Source organism: Lampetra planeri, chromosome 2, assembly GCF_965212315.1.
Source record: "Lampetra planeri chromosome 2, kcLamPlan1.2.h2, whole genome shotgun sequence".
NCBI lineage: Eukaryota > Metazoa > Chordata > Hyperoartia > Petromyzontiformes > Petromyzontidae > Lampetra > Lampetra planeri.
In genome coordinates, this window is record NC_136108.1 from 34149825 (window position 1) to 34167776 (window position 17952).

The window sequence follows — 17952 nt, forward strand, 5'->3', positions numbered from 1 at the left end:
ACTCGCCCGCGCGTGGTTTTACGACGTCCACATTCAAACGCGACGACCAATCATCGATTTACGGCACCAAAATAATTAATTTACGACTCCCCCCGCCTGCCCCCACCCACAACCCCTCACGATCCTCCAACGCGATTCCTGAATCAGTTGGAGCGGCGACAATTCTCGTGAAAACGTCCCGAGGTGTTCAAGTTATCTTCTTGGTTTATTTCGGTAAAGTCACGTAGAATGGAAATAATAAAATAATAAAAATAAAACATAATAAAATAATTCTCACGACGTTTCGGCCACAACGCAAGCAGCCGTCCTCAGGTGGAGAGCAGGTCTGTCGAGTAGACAGAGTCTGAATGACAAGTTTCTTCGGCAAGGAAGAAGACGAGAAGGTATGAAAACGTTACTTTGAATCGTTGGGAGAGAGAAAAAGTTTTTTTTTATTTGATTTGTGTCAATTTCGGTAAAAAAAAATCAATGTGGTGGACAATACTGAAGTGTGCAACTTAGCGCTATTGGCCTATTAATGTACGAGCTTTTTTGCCCGTCCAAGGACGATTTATATTGCAGTAAGTTTTAAATTAAAAATTGTTCAGCTCATGCGAAGTGACGTCACCCGCTAATGGTTATTGTGGAGGGGTGCGGCATGTGGAGTGACGTCACCCGCTAATGGTTATTGTGGAGGGGTGCGGCATGTGAAGTGACGTCACCCGCTCATGATTATTAATGAGGGGAGGGGTGCGGCATGTGGAGTGACGTCACCCCCTCATGGTTATTGTGGAGGGGTGCGGCATGTGGAGTGACGTCACCCCCTCATCGTTATTGTGGAGGGGTGCGGCATGTGAAGTGACGTCACCCCCTCATCGTTATTGTGGAGGGGTGCGGCATGTGGAGTGACGTCACCCCCTCATCGTTATTGTGGAGGGGTGCGGCATGTGGAGTGACGTCACCCCCTCATCGTTATTGTGGAGGGGTGCGGCATGTGAAGTGACGTCACCCCCTCATGGTTATTGTGGAGGGGTGCGGCATGTGGAGTGACGTCACCCCCTCATCGTTATTGTGGAGGGGTGCGGCATGTGAAGTGACGTCACCCCCTCATCGTTATTGTGGAGGGGTGCGGCATGTGAAGTGACGTCACCCCCTCATCGTTATTGTGGAGGGGTGCGGCATGTGGAGTGACGTCACCCCCTCATCGTTATTGTGGAGGGGTGCGGCATGTGAAGTGACGTCACCCGCTCATGATTATTAATGAGGGGAGGTGTGCGGCATGTGGAGTGCGCGACCTTCTTGTGCGTGAGTGTAAATTTCTACGCGGACACGAATATTAATGAAGGGGGGGGGGGCTCTTTTACAGTGACGTCACGTACGGATGTAGCAGTGAAACTCATCGCTGTAAGAGCTGCTGTCTGTGTGTTTAGTTTGTTGTACATTCCCCCGCACCTCCGATTAGCCACGGTTGGGAATGTACGGTGCGAGAAGTTCAACATGCAGTGCGTACATAACACTATATTTGACTAAATCACATTTCTAGCCTTTTTGTGTGTGTGTGCGTGTGTGAAAAATCTGGTCTCTAGCCCCTCTTCAGGAGGAATATAACCGCCCACGAGACGAGGACCATCACCGGGGAGACAATTGGAGTCTTGCTCCCTTCTGGCAATTTTAAAGTCACTACGAATAAAACTGCACGTGCGAATACTCGCGCGTTGGAATCAGCAAAGGGGCATCAAGATTCTGCCCCGGGAAGGCTTCGTATCTGGACAAAGGTGGAAAATGCACGGAAAACGTGGGTCCTATGAAGAGGTTAGAAAAAATTACGTTTTTGAAAGAAAAACAAATCCTGGAGGTTATTTTCTACATATTTCTTACTGAGAGTAGTTTAGATGTTATTCCACGTTAGTTCTTCGTGTTAATTCTAGATTTGAAGCTTTCGTGACTGCAAGGATTCATACTCTTAGTTCTTTCGGTAAAGTCACGTAGGTAAAACATGAAATTAAAATTAATAATTTATTAATTTATTTTTATTAATTTTAATTTCATTTTTTACCTACGTGACTTTACCGAAAGAACTAAGAGTATAGTTCTTCGTGGTTTATCATTGAAGCCCGAAGGCTCCGAAGCCCTCTGCGGACCTCGGAAATGACGGTCTATAGGGCCTGGAATTATCTCATCGTTACAAACTACACATCCACTTCTGTGCTTGCATATGCTTCTGTCTGCTAAGTCCTGCAGTTTCCCACATGCGCAGACATTAACGTGAGGCCAACATATCATATGCGTTCGTATATTAAACTTCACATGGCGATATGATCACAATTCGGTTAGAGGCTTGCAAGAACACTTAAACTTTATTTAGGTCGATAAGATTAAAGGCCTTATTTAGTCTGCCGGTCATTTTGTTGTAACAATTAATTTTGGGTTCTATCAAAGTATATGATTAATTCTAGTGTTATTTCATTGCTTCTAAATGTGATTTAAAACTGGATTTTAAGAGGCCATGCCATTATTTTTTGGTAATATTCTGTTTCAAGTACAATCTGTATATACAGTATTTAGACATAATTTTTCTTAGCAATAAAAGTGCAGGCAAAGGGGGTGAGGGTTGGGTTAGTTTGGAGGAAAATGTAGATTTATGTAACAGATTCATTCAGATTGCCTGCTGGAATGTTTGAGAGAGGGGGGCTTATCTGTCACGGGGTCAAGACACGTGTCTGGACAAGGGTTCGGTGAAGTGGTCTGGATGTGTAGAGCATCAATTGAAATCTCAACATTCACTTAAATAACACCACACGAGCTTGCACACGCTTTGTGGAGTCGGAAGGAAAAAAATTCCGCAAAAGTATGTTTCAACTCAACGTACTGTAACTGTCCTTTTTTTGTCACTTCAAAACAGCATCTTATGACTCAACAAATATGTAAAATAAACACTGGAGTTTTTTTCTCCCCCTTCGTTAAAAAAAAACCGGACATTGGCTGCTTAGAATTTAGTTTCGGAGGCCCCCACTCCAAGATAACGGGTCTCGTAAAACGGGCAGGAACAAAGTGGCACAGACATCTCGTGCAGATAGGCAGCGGCACAAACCTTATCGCTTCCCTTCCCCCTACCACCTCGGCCTCCCCGACTGAGTCTGTGTTTGCCCACATTTGGTTTTATGGTACCTCAAACATAACATTTTGACTGGGAACATCTTGTATGGATCGTTTCCAGAAGCCCCTATAATGCTACCGAGTTGGCATTTGGCACAGAGATTTTTCACTTGAATTCGGGCAGATTTATGGCTCTAACAGAGATCGGCCCTTTGGAGGTCAGCCAAGTAATGGACCCCTGTTTATATTGCGAGCGACGCCGCTCGCGAACTTTTTTCAGGTTACAGGTTTTCTCGCGGTCGATTTGGACGATCGCATGTTTGAGAAATTGTGTAACGTAAACATTAAATAATGGGCAACGTTATTTCAATATTCGCTCTCAGTTTTTGCAGTTTAACATCATTAATCGCGTGTGAAAATGTATACTTAGATTTGCACTTCACACGCAAGCACGGTCAGGCCCGGCATCTGGCCAGGTGGCTCAACGGCAGGGCAAAACGGCTTGCGATCGGAAGGTTGAGAGTTCAATCTCTGGTTCGGGGTTGAATCGGCCCATCTTCCTGCCAGTGTCAATATAATTATTGCCACTTTCTGGCAAAGTCACCAGTGGTTGTCCTTTGGAGAGACCCGCCCGCCCCCCTCACCACCAAGGAATGTGGAATTTCCACCACTGGCTCAGGGCTGTAAACAGGAGGTGAGCACTACCCCAATGCTCATGTGAAAGGGAAATCCCCGACGCTTGACTTTGACGTTAAAATAAGTGCCACGTCGTGTTGAAGTCGCCAGTGATTGTCCTAGGTCTTGGCTCGCCCACGCGAAAGGAACGTGGAATTTCCACTACTGGCTAAGGGTTGAAAACAAGAGTTGTGCCTCGAGGCGGTGCTCTCATGAGTATCTCAACGGATCTGCGTGCGCGATGTTTGCTGCTTCAGCAAAGGAGTGATAGAAACGCAAGTACACCATGTAACGTGTTCCAAGCCGGAGCCACGTGCCATTCACGGCTCCTGGAAAACAAACCACAACAGCCACAACTGGCCCACAGCCGGTGGCACTTGGCCGGATGTGCTGTACCCTTTGGGGGCTGGGGGGAGTCTATTGGGCGATTTGGCCTTTTCACACTAATCCCCGTGACCTACCACATTGCCTCCCTTCTCCCCGCTCCCCCCACATCGCGTAACATAAACTCCCCGCGCCAATTAAAGGGAATGGGAGACGAGGGTGCGATACAGTATGGGCTGATCCATTCATAGATACCTCGCTAAAATAATAGGGAGAAGTTACACTACAATATACTGTATAGAGAAAATAGTTTATTTAAAAGCCTAAACATAACGTTTATTTGTAGGGCGCATTTCCTAAATAGATCCCATTGCGCCTCCATGTATGGAATGCAGGAAATGAACATAACCTACAGGGTAAACATCCAGATCTAGAGGGTAGAAGCCAGTTTAAAGAGTTCAGCTTTCAAGACAGACTTAAGCATATCTAATGACTGTCTTATTAGCAAAGGCAAAGCGTCATTTCATAGCATGGGGCAGCTGCAATGGCCCGATCGCCCCAGGAAATGAGCCCTTGACCTCGGAGGACTTAGAAGAAGGCGATCCGAAGAGGTCAATGAAAGGTAATGGTGAAGTACTTGCTCAGTCCACTGCTAACAGAAGGGAGAGCTCTTCTAGAACGTATTTTGACCAGCTCCTCCACACTGGAGAACCTACACTCTGCCCCACCACGCTCAACTTGCCAATAGAACGACTGTGGTGTACGGCTGAGTGAACAGAGGCAGGGGGGGTGGGTTAAAGACGTACCCACGCTTAACTCCACCACACATGACATGGCCGTGTATTTGGCGTACCCGCATTTACGTGTAGTTTTCAACTTCCGATGATGTGTCTTGGTGTTTTGCACGTTTAGTAGATTGGCAACCGTTGTGTGATATCTATAGACAGATAACCGCGCATAACGAGCACTTCTTGGGGCTCTCATGAGATGCATTTTTTTTCCTTCCCCCGCATCTCCAATTAGCATGGTTGGCTACGTACGGTGCGAAAGAAGTTCAACACACACACATACATATCCAGACGGGGCAGTGTTTTAACGTGCTGCCTTGAATGCCTTGCCTGGGCAGCGCAGTCTAATGAATGGGCTTACAAGACAAATATGCAAAGACTTAAAAACTCTGACCCCAGCTTTCGTCTGGACTGTGTACAATTCCGGATCTGATTTAGTGCAGGCAGACACAACAATGTTCCTCCAAAGTGGGGTTCATGAATGCGCGTGCGTTCGCGCGCGTGTGTGTGTGTCTTTGTGTGTGTGGTGATGCTTGCTGGACTACATTGTGATGGAACAGAGAATATGGGCCTGTGTCCTTGGCACCAGTACCTATCATTGGGCTGTGCCCGCTGACCATCGGCTTGCCATCTCTTAAGTTACGCCTGCCATATTCCCACTGCATGCACTGACATACATCTATCCAATCACTCTATTCAAATCCACAATAGCCTGGTCTCGTCTAGCTGATTAAAGTTGCAAGCAAGAATTTCATCATCGCTTGTAGCTGGAGTTGGCATCACCCCCCCTCCTCCTCGTGATGCCGAGGGGAAATGCGTGAGGTCCAGTACTGTGACTCGCGCAGCTGCAATGGCTGCGTTGGGTACGCGGTCGTGACCTCCCCAGAGACCCCAGAAAGCTGACAGAAAGCTCCAGGCCCACTCCCAATGTCTAAAACAAGAGATGTGCTACTTCCCCTTGTATGGTAGTTGAGTTCGTAGTACAGTATTGTAGTTGAGTTCGTAGCATCTATGCGTTTGACAATATTTATTATTACGCTGATTAAACCAGGAAAGCATCGCTGAGTCTCAGTACTCTATTTCTATGCCTTTCGCAATAAGGGCGGCAATCGCTGTGCGTTTCCCAGTAAATTTTCGCAATATTTCAAAATTTGGCCCGGCACACAATAGCGTAGAATTCTTTAAAATCTTTACCCCGCCCCGCATAATTAACCGTGGTGGACCGCGGAATTCGAACCGCCCAGCTCTGCCACAAGCAACAGACGTGCTACTGCTGGACCACGTCACTACTACGGCCACCGAGTGTGTGTGTGTGCTTAAGGAGTGGGAGGTGAAGAAGGGAAGGGCGGGATTTGTTTGTCTTTCGCTTGGGCTTTTCCTTCGGGGACACCCGGCTCCGTTTCTCGTCTCCACGAGAACTCCCGGCGTTATCATTACAACGCAAATAGCCCGGAGGTTTCGCTGATTATCACCATTAGACATGGCCATGAGGGTCCACTTAGATGAAAAGGTGCTGCGTGAAAGCTCCTGCCAATAATTACAACTCTTGAAAATGTTAAAGTAATAGTTTGGGTGGCTGTGACCCAGTTCACCCTTTAACGAGGACCGTGGTTTCCATTTATTTGCCACTCGATCGGTGTTTAGACTGCATTTGAAAGCAAACCTCTTGGGAAACTAATTTTTTAAAGTGCTTTAGCGCCCTATTACATCATGGCCATGCCAGCACAGGGCCGTAAATACTCTCTGCAGGGCCTCTCTTGAGCTCCCTCTCGTTGTGGCACCTTCCCCTAGCAGTGGCGTGAGCGGGCACTCTTCTGCTTACAACCGTGAGACCCCGGTGGATTTTTCCTCATCCTCCTGGCACGAGGAAGAGTCTTTCCATAGGACAACCACTGTTTATGGAGTGATGATGGCCTAAGCCAGCCCCCAACTGGGTTTTTGAAATTTTGAAACCTTCCATATGCAAGCCACGCACTTACTGGCACAAATCTCCCACTCAAAGCGTCATCACATATTTTTTGAAGTTTCAGTTCGCATAAAAAAAGTTGCTGTAAATGGATTTAATTGGGCTTGGAGAGGGTACATTGGCAGAAGGGATAATGGCCGATGGTCAAGAATAATGAAGGGGTGGCAGCCAAGGAATGGAACACATCGAAGAGGTAGCCTACCAGGGAGATGGAGCGATGCAATTAGCTCACGTGCAGATCCTAGCCAGATTAATACATCGCAGGAGCGTGACATGTGGTGACTGCTTGGGGAGGCCTTCATCCAGCAGTGGATTGACCATGGCTGGTGATGATGATGATGGAATGTGACTGCATCTCAATACAAATTTGAAGGAGTTTTTAAACTTTCTGTTCTTCCAAAAACGAACTTCCCAGTAACTGCAGTCAAGGAAGGACGAAGCCTGCCTTGTGCCTTACTAAGCACACACACACAACACAGCATTCAATGTCAATCAATGCTACATAGTTTCTCCCACATACAAAACTGGGCAACGCAAGAGCAGGTGGTAAATTACACATCCAGCCTCCGCGAATCACCAGTATACGCGAATAAATGTACGAATGAGCCAAGATGGCATCCCGTAATGAAGCATTAACACCACGACGCTAATTTAACGAGCTGTGTAAAGCCCTGGTTGCAATGGTTAGCACACTGGACTCCTAGAGGTGGCCGGTATGGTTCGATCTCCGCGTGTGACAGTTTTTAAATGTTAATTCATTGGCTGAAAACTTCTTTAAAGTAAAAACTGAAAGCAGGACCCTCTTGAAAAAAAGAGACCAACGATTCAGTGCGAAAGTTTATCCAATCAACTTTCTTCTCTTCAATCAGGGAATAGAAATTACAAGGAAAGCCATTTTTTTATTCGAATTCGATAACTAAAACTATTTCAAGAGCCGCAATGCGCGTGAATACGAAGATGATGGCCCTCAATTTAATAACGTCACGAAGCAGTCAATTAACGGGTCCACCAAAGTTAGTCGGTGGGCGCGTCGCGTATGGTGGGGGTAAAGTGTCTGTACTAACACCGCTTCTCAAGACGTCTCGCCGGCGTGCAAGACTCGGCCCAACGTATTGTGTTGTGGAGAGGCTCAAAGTGGAGGCCGTTCTGCCGGCATTGGTGCCACTGGGCAATTGCAGGGCTGCGCATTTAAGCTTTTTTAGCGGGGCCAATAAAACTTTCTTCGTGGTTTTGACCCAAAATAAACCAGAATGCATTTTAATATAATTGCCGCTCCTCGTCATGCCAGGGGATTTACGAGTGAGCGGCGGTTAAGAGCGCTTAGCACAACAAAGCCTCTGTCCCCAGGTCTTCCGAGGAGCTACCGTGTGCGTCAGCCAATTTCCTGCCAAGTTTACGGCCAACGGGAGGGGGGGGGGGCACACAGTGTAACGACGGGAAGAAAGAGAAAAATGTAAGAAGTGTCATTTCTTCTTAGCGTGAAATACAGAGCTCGTCGGGTGACCCTGGCCTGACCCTACCGTCGTAAACCCACGGCAATTTAACCAGAAACGTTCAAGCAACCGGATTCCACACGAAGCTACATCCTTTTATCGTTACATGTACACTGTCCAGAAAACATGTTTAAAAACATAAATAAATGTTGTGAGTGGGCGGCGGCGAGCTGGGGAGGGAGGGGGGGGACATGAGCTTTGTTGTTATGCGATGAGGATGTAGGATTTTGTTTAGCTTCATCTTCAGTCAAAAAATGGCGAAGGAGCAGTAAACTATTTAATCAACTATTGCTTCCGGAGTTTATTTTTGCAGATAGATAGTTTGCCAGTGGCTATGTCTTTCTCGCTCTCTGCGGAAGGTTGGCTGACATCAGCACTTTGTCAGGAAAGACTGCTGACTCACAGCTCCATTCACCCCCTGATACTTAACCCCCCTCTCTCCATCCCCTCCTCCTCCTCTCCCCCCATTGGCCTCGGCCATTTGTTTTGCATCAAAATATCGTGCTGCCTATGTGTGGGCGGTTTTATACGCAGCTATGTTTACGCAGCCCAGAACAAAGTTCAAGTTTAATTCTCTGATACGGCGAAAAGAAACGGTTCCACGATTCTAGATTTGAAGCTTTCGTGACTGCAAGGATTCATACTCTTAGGTTTTTTTCGGTAAAGTCACGTAGGTAAAAATAAATAAATAATATTTATTTTTCTATTTCTATTATTATTTGCTTCTTTTATTTCTTTATTTTCCCCTACGTGACTTTACCGAAAAAAACCTAAGAGTATGGTTCCACGATTCTCTGAACGGGCTTGAAGCAATGTGTAAACACTTTTGATGGAAAATAATTGTAAATAAATGACCGTGAACATCCGAAACAACTTCACATTAAGTTGGTAGTGACATACGACGACGACGATGATGATAATGATGATGATAATGATGTTATATGTGGAAATGAATGTTATCCGCAGCAAAGCAGTGGTCAAATGTGTCCTTGGTTTTTACTGCAGCACTGCAGGACAATCCGAAAAACACTTTGGAGACCTTTTGAGCAAAACTGCAAAAACCTTCGAAGCATTTAACAGCAAATCATAACGGACACCCCCAAGGAGATATGCGTGTCATCTTGACATGTCAGCTTGACATGCAAAGCATTCTGGGGGGTGGGGGGGGCAGGATCCCTTTCACGTGTTACTATTGAACGTATCTGTTTGCGTACACAATGTTATTTGTTTCCGGTCTGCACACGCAAGACCGTATACTTTTTTTATCGCTGTCGAATTGCCGCCGCCGCTAAAGGCAGTGCTTGAAATCTGTCAAGAACATAACTTCCCAAACCGTGAAGAACACGTTATGTGCAGCCATGAAGCGTGTTCCCTAACCCCCAATATAAGGAATAGGCCTCAGCAGAATGTACAAAAATGAATTTAGCCACAAAGCAGGGTGGTGGTGGTGGCGATGGTCGTCATGGTGAGGATTGTTAGGGTGTTTGTGTTATTGCTGCGGCTGCTGGTGGTGGTGGTGGGGGTAGTACTGGCGGTTGTAATGTTGGTGGTAGTGTTAGTAGTCGCAGTGTTGAGAGGAGTGGTTGATGTTGCTGTGAGAGTGGTGATGTTGGCAGTGGTGGCGCTGCTAGTGGTAGCTTTGCTTGTGGTGGTGGTGTTGATGGGGGTATTGGTAGTAATGGTGGTGGTGCTAGTTATAGTAACTTTGTTGGTAGTAGTAGCAGTGGTCTTGATCGTGGTTATGTTGGTAGCGATGGCAGAAGCGGTTGCCAGAATGTTGTACAGTAGCCGTGTTGGTATCGTGGTGGTGGTCGGTGGTGGTATTGGGTAATGTTGTGGGTGGCATTGACACACTGCGCAATGTCCCAGGCTATCAAGAACTCTTTATTAACGCACCATGTCTGGCTATGCGACCCCAAAATACAGCAGAACTTGGGTATGTGGTTGTTATTGGGGCGCTGGAAAAAGTGGCGAACATTACACGACACCAGCCACAGAATGCGCAGCGACAGCGCATGCGTTACGATTTTCTGTTGCAGCGGTCGGCCAAAAACACATTGCGTATTGCAGGGTTTATTTAAATTGTGCTTCAGGGGCAGGAGGAGGTGTGTGTTGTGTGAATGGAGGATTCATTTCTTAATTCATTCACGGATTTTTTTTGTTAGGCCAGCAAAGCGTTAACTCGTAGCAACATTTCCCAAGCACAGCTTAAGGAACCGCATCATCCCCTGCCAAGCACCCTAATTGTTTTTTTTGATGCAGTGCCGGGAATATTTGTTCGTGCGAACGGGAGCAGTGATGGCCAGTTTTGCAAGACCAACGCACGCCAATCCGTAAGGCATGCCAGGTAAGGCCCCCTGAGGTATACAGCTCTTTTTCAGAAGCAACTTGGCCACAAATGGTAGATCAACGAAGTTGCTTATCGTGTGGAAATGTATAGCAGGCAGATGCTATAAACGCATGTTGATTCTAAATGTGGAGGGAAAAACCAGAGGAGCCGGAGAAAAATCCACGTGACCATGGAGAGAGAGACACGCAAAGTCCATATACAGCAGGCGTCAGGATCAGGATCGAACCCACGACCTCCTGCATACCAGGCGAGGTAGTTAACATCTCGCCACCGTGGCACCCATCAATGGGGAGCCAACGGGAGAAATGGAAGTGTAGGAGCCCCAGAATGAAAGCTATTCGTCCTGCATTCCGTGTTAACTGCCGCTTCCCCTTCCGTGGAAATGTCGCGTTTTAAACTTCCATGCTGTCAAAAGTGCAAGTGCGCATTCTTGGTGTGGCGAGAAGCGCCGTCTTATACAGGGACAGTTCGTCACTTGGGAGAGGGCATGGGAAGTTGGGGCACAACTTCGCCGGTGTCAAACGATCGCGAAACAAACGTTGAACGCTAAGCAGAATGAGTAACGTTGCAATCCGCTTGCGGCTGTCGTGCGTTCTGCTCTGGCTCTCACCGCCGTGTTTGTGAAGAAAGGCTGCGATGCCCATCGCTTAATTGTCCTCTATTTCTGTACCAAATTTGTAGAACTGAATGTAACAATTAGAGGAGAGGGTGGAGGGGAGGTGGCTGGCCTGAACTTTAAGCAGGGTAGTAGAAGAAGGTGGCTGTTCTCCCTCTAGCGCTCGTGCCCCCTACGCTCCGACGCAGCACAGATGATACCGTGCGAGACTATTTTTAGCCACCACGCACTGTACGTCTGCGGCTAATCGACAGACGCCGGCCAACTCTGACCAACACCACCGCCACCACTACCACCGCCACGTTCTCTCGCCACGGTGTGCCCCCTGTCGCCGGCGCTGCTGCTACGGCTGCTACTGTTGCAACGAACGCTCGTCTTGCAAGCAGTGAGAAACCGGGGCAAACGTAAAACACCGCAGGCTTCAATCCCGTGGGCGCGAGAGAAACAGAAAAGTATAGACTCGATCTCCAGGGGTCGAAGGATCATTCATCACCAAAGGTGACGTGTCCAGTTGAGGACTACCTCTTGCAAGTAAGCTGCCTTTTCTCAAGCACTAATTGACCCCCAATAGGGTCATTAAAAGCAGTGACCAGTGGAGGCCTTTCGCCAGCTCCATTTTAGACCCCTCTTCTTGGTACAACTTTTTTTATTTCATCCCTGACGAAGATTAATTTGCACAATTTCTACGTTTGTGCAGAATACACAAGCTGCTGCTGCTGCTGCTGTTGCACCAGCGGAGAGAAAAAGATTTGAGGGCTGCAATGTCACTGAAAAGGGAGGGGGCATGGGGTGGGGGGGGGGGCAAGGTCAAGGTGCAGCCCTGCAATTGCCGGCTCACGCCACTGCTGCCGGAAGGGCCTCCGCTAGCGGGGGCTCAAGGGTGCCCCCCCCCCCTCTAGATAGTAGTTGGCCTACTCTTCCACACTGGACAGACGTCTTGAACCCTTTTTATACTGCTTGGTGGACAGAGATGGAGTGGGGGGGGGTGGATTTCAAGTAGAAAAAACTTTTCCCCATTTCTTCAACTGCCCCACCGGGAGATTGAATATGAGCGAGCGATCGCCAGGTCCGGCGTGCTGACCGTTGCTTCCACGGTGGCGACTCTCGACTTGTTAGCAACAGCAGCAGCAGCAGCATCCGCAGCAGCGTAACGGCTGCGTGCTCTCGCAACTTTCGGCCTCGTTACGAATTGAGTCAGCGCCGCCCGAGCGACGAAGACCGCTTCCTTCCCAGCGCTGCGGCAGCGTTTTTTTCCGTCCGCGCGTTTCCCAACGCGCGATGCCGCGTGGCGTTTAAAAACCCTTGGGCCCCAGACGGAGCTGAGCTCAGCCACGGCGTGTGAACACGAAGGAGTCGGCGGTCCCCACGCCGCGTCTGTAAACACTCGGGCGCTCTACCCCCATCCACCCCCCCCCCCCGCGCTTGACCCCGCGTCTTGCACAGCACCACGAGCGAAGGGCTCGCTCACTCACTCACGGACTCACGCACGCACGGACTCACGCACGCACGCACCCGCACACGGATGCACTCGCTCGCACACACGCACACTGGCACACGCGCTCACGCACGCACTCACCCACGCTCGCACACGCACGCAGGCAGGCAAGGCAGGCAGGCGCGCCAACTCGCAATTCCAAAATATTTCTCGCAAACAATTGCATAATATATTTTGTCTACCCCGCCCCCTGCCAGCCCTCCCACCTTGCTCAACGCGGCATATGTGGCTGCTTATTGCTAAATTATCCACAGCCCATGAGTAAATAAATAAATTCTTCAACGATTGCACTAAAAAGCAAAGTTATTCCGGTGAAACGAAGCTTTTATTAGAGTGATGAGGTGCAGGCTATGTATGCTTAGTGCATGCAGTTTCATAAAAAAAAAGGTAAAGCTACCCACACCACTGCTACCAGAAGAACCTCTACTCGAGGGCAGCTTGAAGACAGCCCCTCCAAGAGATTATTTTAAGCCAGACGTCTTGGAAGGTGTTGGAGCAATCCACTCTTTTCCCCACACGACACACGACCCCGCCTGTCAACTTTCACTGGGCTTGTACCCAGCGATGGGCAAGATTATTTACGATTTAAAGCAACCGTTGTTTAACCACTGCAGTGCCGGGAGATCGAATCGAACCGGTGACCTCTGAGTTGCCAAGTCTAACGCGCTGATGACCGTTACACCGCGGACGGCAATGCCTGTGCGCTAGTTTAACGTTACGCCCTATTAATTGGACAAACGCTGTCTGTCTATTTTTTTCCCCTTCGCTGGTTTTCGGTGGCATATGTGCTGTTTTAGATTAGAGCAATAGAGTGTGTGGTAGTGCCCTCCTCCCGCTTACATGCACGCCACTTTTGAAAGGTCGGCGCAGAAACAGCACAGTTTCTATAGAACCCCCCCCACATCATAAGTGCTAATCAGCTGCTTTTCAACCCGAGCCTTAGTGGACACGACTGCTCAGCAAAATACAAATTTGTAAAGCGGTGGGGGTCAGTGCCTGGTTTCCTGAGCAAGGTGCCGCATTCAAGGATTTTCTACATTTTTGCGGAGGTGGGACGCGCGCACGCCAATGCGTCTGGTCCCGAACGCAAGTCTAAGGTTGCGAGTCTGGCTCACGCCGCGAGACGGGAGATCACGGAGTAGGGGACGCAGTAGGAACGTGGCTTACCCCAGAGTTTACCGCACCCCAGCCACCGCGTGCAGCGCCTGAACACGGCTCGTGAGAGACACGCGGCTGTCGGCCCAGCACTAAGTAAGCCGTCATTCCACCGCGTAATTTAATCGTTAAAAGTCCAATTTCGCCGCAGTTTCATTTCCCCTCAAATCTACAAGTGCAGGCCACTGGAGTTGGCAGAAATATATGAAGTTCAGCATGAAGTAAAAATTAATTCCTGTATAATTGGGCCAAGCAGAAGCTTAATTTAGATTTCATTATAAAAAATCGCACGGGATGGATAAGGGGGCATAGCCAGGAAATGTGTAACAGGGTTTGACTTTCCGAGATGTAGGAGCTCGGATGCGTTCTGACGCATCCTGGGCAGCACAAGGCCACTTTGCCACTCGATGAAATACAAAAATGACACACTTGCAAAAAATCTAATTACTTTCCGACAGCATTCAATGACAAGCCCTGCATGAAAACCCCCAATATATTTTAAATTTCCCCAACGGTCACTTGGTCATTTATTATGTCAAAGTAAACAAACAAAAATGCAGTTGAAAAAATAATTCAATTTTCGAAGCAAATTGATTTGTGAATAATGCCATTCAGCTAACTCGGGGGCAGGGGGGGCACCTACAACAGATGGTAGGCTGGCGGTGGCCGTGCCAATCTCTAGTTCAGCCGCAGGTCGAGCGAGCCCCGTAGGAGGCGCCTACCTTGCGCAGCCAGTGCGTGTTGTTCTCCATCGCCACCTCCAGCTGCTGCAGGCGCTGCAGCGCCCAGTCGGGCTCGGCGGCGGCGGGGGGCGGGGGCGCGTCGCGCTGCAGGGCGTTGCCGCTGAGCGACGGCGACGGGAAGGGGGGGCCGCCCCCCGCCGCCGGGGCCGCCCTGCAGCCGGAGCCGGAGCCGTCCGCCGCCCCCACGAGCTCGGGCAGCAGGAAGGTGTAGGTGCAGGCGCCGTGCTGCAGCCGGTGGTAGCGCCGGCCCGAAGCGTCCACGCCTCCCGACGGGGAAGAGGCCGAGCCGACGGAGCGGCCGCCGCCGGCGCCGCCGCGTGCCGAGGAGGCCCCCGCGCCACCCTGGGCCCGCGCTCGGCACGCGCTCATCCCCAACAGCAGCAGCAGGCAGCAGCTGGACAGCCGCCCCCCATCCGGCATGGCCATGTGTCCTCGTTGTGCCCTCCCGGCGGAGGAGGCCGTCCGGACGCCCGGCGTCGGGGCAGCGAACGCTCGGCGGAGAATCCAAAAATAACGAGAGCTCGCGGAGCGACGCGGAGAACTGCTGCTGCTGCCCAGAGCCCTGGGTCTTTGATACGAGAGAGCTGGCAGATCCAAGATTGTGATATTGCTCTGGTTAATTTACTGCAATTTGTGATAGCCTCAACTCGGTGGGTTTGCTGTAAAAATTCCCATTAACTCTAAAAAGCACTTTTTTATTATCTTACAAACAGAGATTTATAGGAACTGATTTATAGTTACATGTTTTTAATGTTTGTAAATTTCTAAATGAGTAACATTTATATCTTCAAACGTCACCGCAGGAGTTTATTTTCTAGCGGTCCTCAATATTTATTTACAGTGCGCAAACTCCGCAAAACAGTTTTAAATCAAAACCAAAAATTTCAAACATTTTGCAGATCCTCCCAACAAAAAGGTTTTTTTTTTGGTCGCAAAACAGACACCGCAATTCAGAGGTCGTTTACAACAGCAGACTCTACCTTCTCTGCAAAAAACGCCCTCAGCCCGATCCCCGTGTTGCGCACTGCAGCTCGCAAGCCCTGCATCTGGAAAGCAACTCTCAACCCGGCCACTCTCTCTCTCTCCCTCTCGCTCCCTCTCTCTCTTTCACTTGTTGCTCAGCCCTCGCTGCCAGAATTAAATACCGGTCCCCCAGCCCAGTTTTGGTTGAATGAGATCCAAGACATGCGGCCTGGAGCTCTGAAAGGCACAGATCGCACTGATTTCCAAATTGGCCCGCCTTGCGCTTCAAACTCTGTCAATCCGCCGCGTCGGGCAGCCCAATCGAGGGCCACGCTCAGGAAGGTGGGAGGAGGAGGAGGAGGAGGAGTTGGGTGGGGGGGGCCCTATGGCCGTGCCCGTCTAATCGGCAGTTGGAACTATGCGGAGGGAGTTGTTACGACACGGGGGTATGAACTCTAGATTTTACTTGGCTTCCTCTTAACACAGCTCCCCTGAAGACACGTGCAGTCTGGTGGATGACTTCAGCTAGGTATGGTAAGGCAGCTCAGTTATACGTGTGTGTGTGCGTATATATATTAAAAGATCTCTCTGCAGTCAGACCGGTTATAAAATCCATAGCTGTGCCAGGTGGCCAGAATATTTTAAAAGCACCACCACAAGCTCTCAGGGGCGCCTGGTGCCAAACAGGGCTTTTAAACAACTTTGCGTTTTTTCAGTTACAAATTCTCACTGAGGCCGTGTCAAGACCTCAAAGCCAATATCGTTCTACTTATTATTTTTGTCCAAATGTACGAATAAGCAGGCGGGGGCGGGGATCACTTCTGTAGAGGTCCAAAAACGTAACTAGCAAGAGTCAATATATTATCGGGTTACTTAGCTGCATAGCCCTGGACCCCTCTGGACTGTTTGCAAAGCAAGTCGAATGTTGTTTGAAGGGAAGGTGGGTGAGAGGAAGGGGAAAAAATGAATCGGCTAGAAGAGCCCGTAACTTGGTTCTGTGGAAAACAAGTTTTAAAAATGTGTTTGCACATCTGACCACAACTCTTTACAATTTACATCACGGAACTGACGTGACGACACAGTGTTATTAGTTTATTTCAGCATCCCTTTTGAATAACGTACTCGCAAATACTGTCGTGAATGTTTACAAAAATGGCATATTTACCAAACAGACGAGCAAGTATATCTACAGCCCTTTGTCAATCCACTGCTGGATGAAGGCCTCCCCACGCGTTTCATTCACGGGGGTCATTTCACCATATTTCACCACAATGAGCGGGAGTTTTCGCAATGCGTTGAGTTTCATTCCTGGCCACTGCTAAACGTCGGTGGCTAACATCGATGGCGAGTGACTTCTATTAGCCGTGGAAGGGAATCAAACTTGCGTTGCCAGGTCCATAGCTCGGTGCATTCACCACTAAGCAAGTAAACGGAAAAACAAGTGCTTTAAAACAGCCAAAGTTATTGTTATGGCAGATATATTTTTCTGATAGCTCTGTTACCAGGATGTAACTTTTATAGTCGTGTCAGCTCTGTACATCGCATCCTGGATCGGTCACAATATAATTTGATTTGCAAGTGCAAAGTGAGCCAGTTAAACGGGAGTCAGTATTTATGAGCGAGATTTTTGGGCCTGCGGACACGCACCAAAAAAACACCAACACAGCACCACCTGGTGGAAACTCCGCCGTGGTACACTCAAGTTTCAAGTTTCATTTATTAGGTTTTGCCGTGAGCCATTCGGCTCTTGAATCGGGTGCAACCGCAACAAACAAAAAAAACAAAAACATGAACAAGAAAACATCTTAAAGTGACTATGTGCAAACAGAAAATCCTCGCTCTCTTGTCTTGCATTTGAAAAGCGAATGGCACCACAACAACTGTGCGTTGAGTCTGGTCGTCCTTTCGATGCCATTGGGAGCTTGTACCTCCCCCATGTAAGCGAGTGCATTCGTGTATTTGTTAACGGGCAGTGCTCCGATTGTCACGGTTGGCTACGTACGGTGCGAAAGAAGTTCAACATACGGTCCATGCGTATCAACGGATTGCACTTCACCGCGTTCGCAGAAGGCAAAGAAACTCAACATATTTGTGAATAACACCGTGTGTGTGGCAGAGGTCGCAAACGGGGTTTGATTCCTTACCCGTACCCGGCCGCACCAGGGTCGCAAATGGGTACCCCGTACCCTACCCGTACCCTACCCGAAATGAGTGACAAACGGTGATTCACCAGTGACTCACGGCCTACCCGTACCCGTACCCGGCCGCACCAGGGTCGCAAACGGCTACCCGTACCCGTACCCGGCAGG

The 17952-nt window shown here is 48.9% G+C and overlaps 1 protein-coding gene across 1 annotated transcript in view; it reads right to left on the reverse strand.

The window, feature by feature from the left end:
• Positions 1-15964, reverse strand: part of LOC144732442 (angiopoietin-2-like) — a 34716-nt gene extending 18752 nt beyond the window's left edge. The window contains exon 1 of the mRNA XM_078613916.1: positions 14660-15964. Coding sequence (XP_078470042.1) covers positions 14660-15106 — 447 coding nt within the window. The 5' untranslated portion in view covers positions 15107-15964. The remainder of the gene's footprint in view (positions 1-14659) is intronic.
• Positions 15965-17952: the final 1988 nt, after the last annotated feature.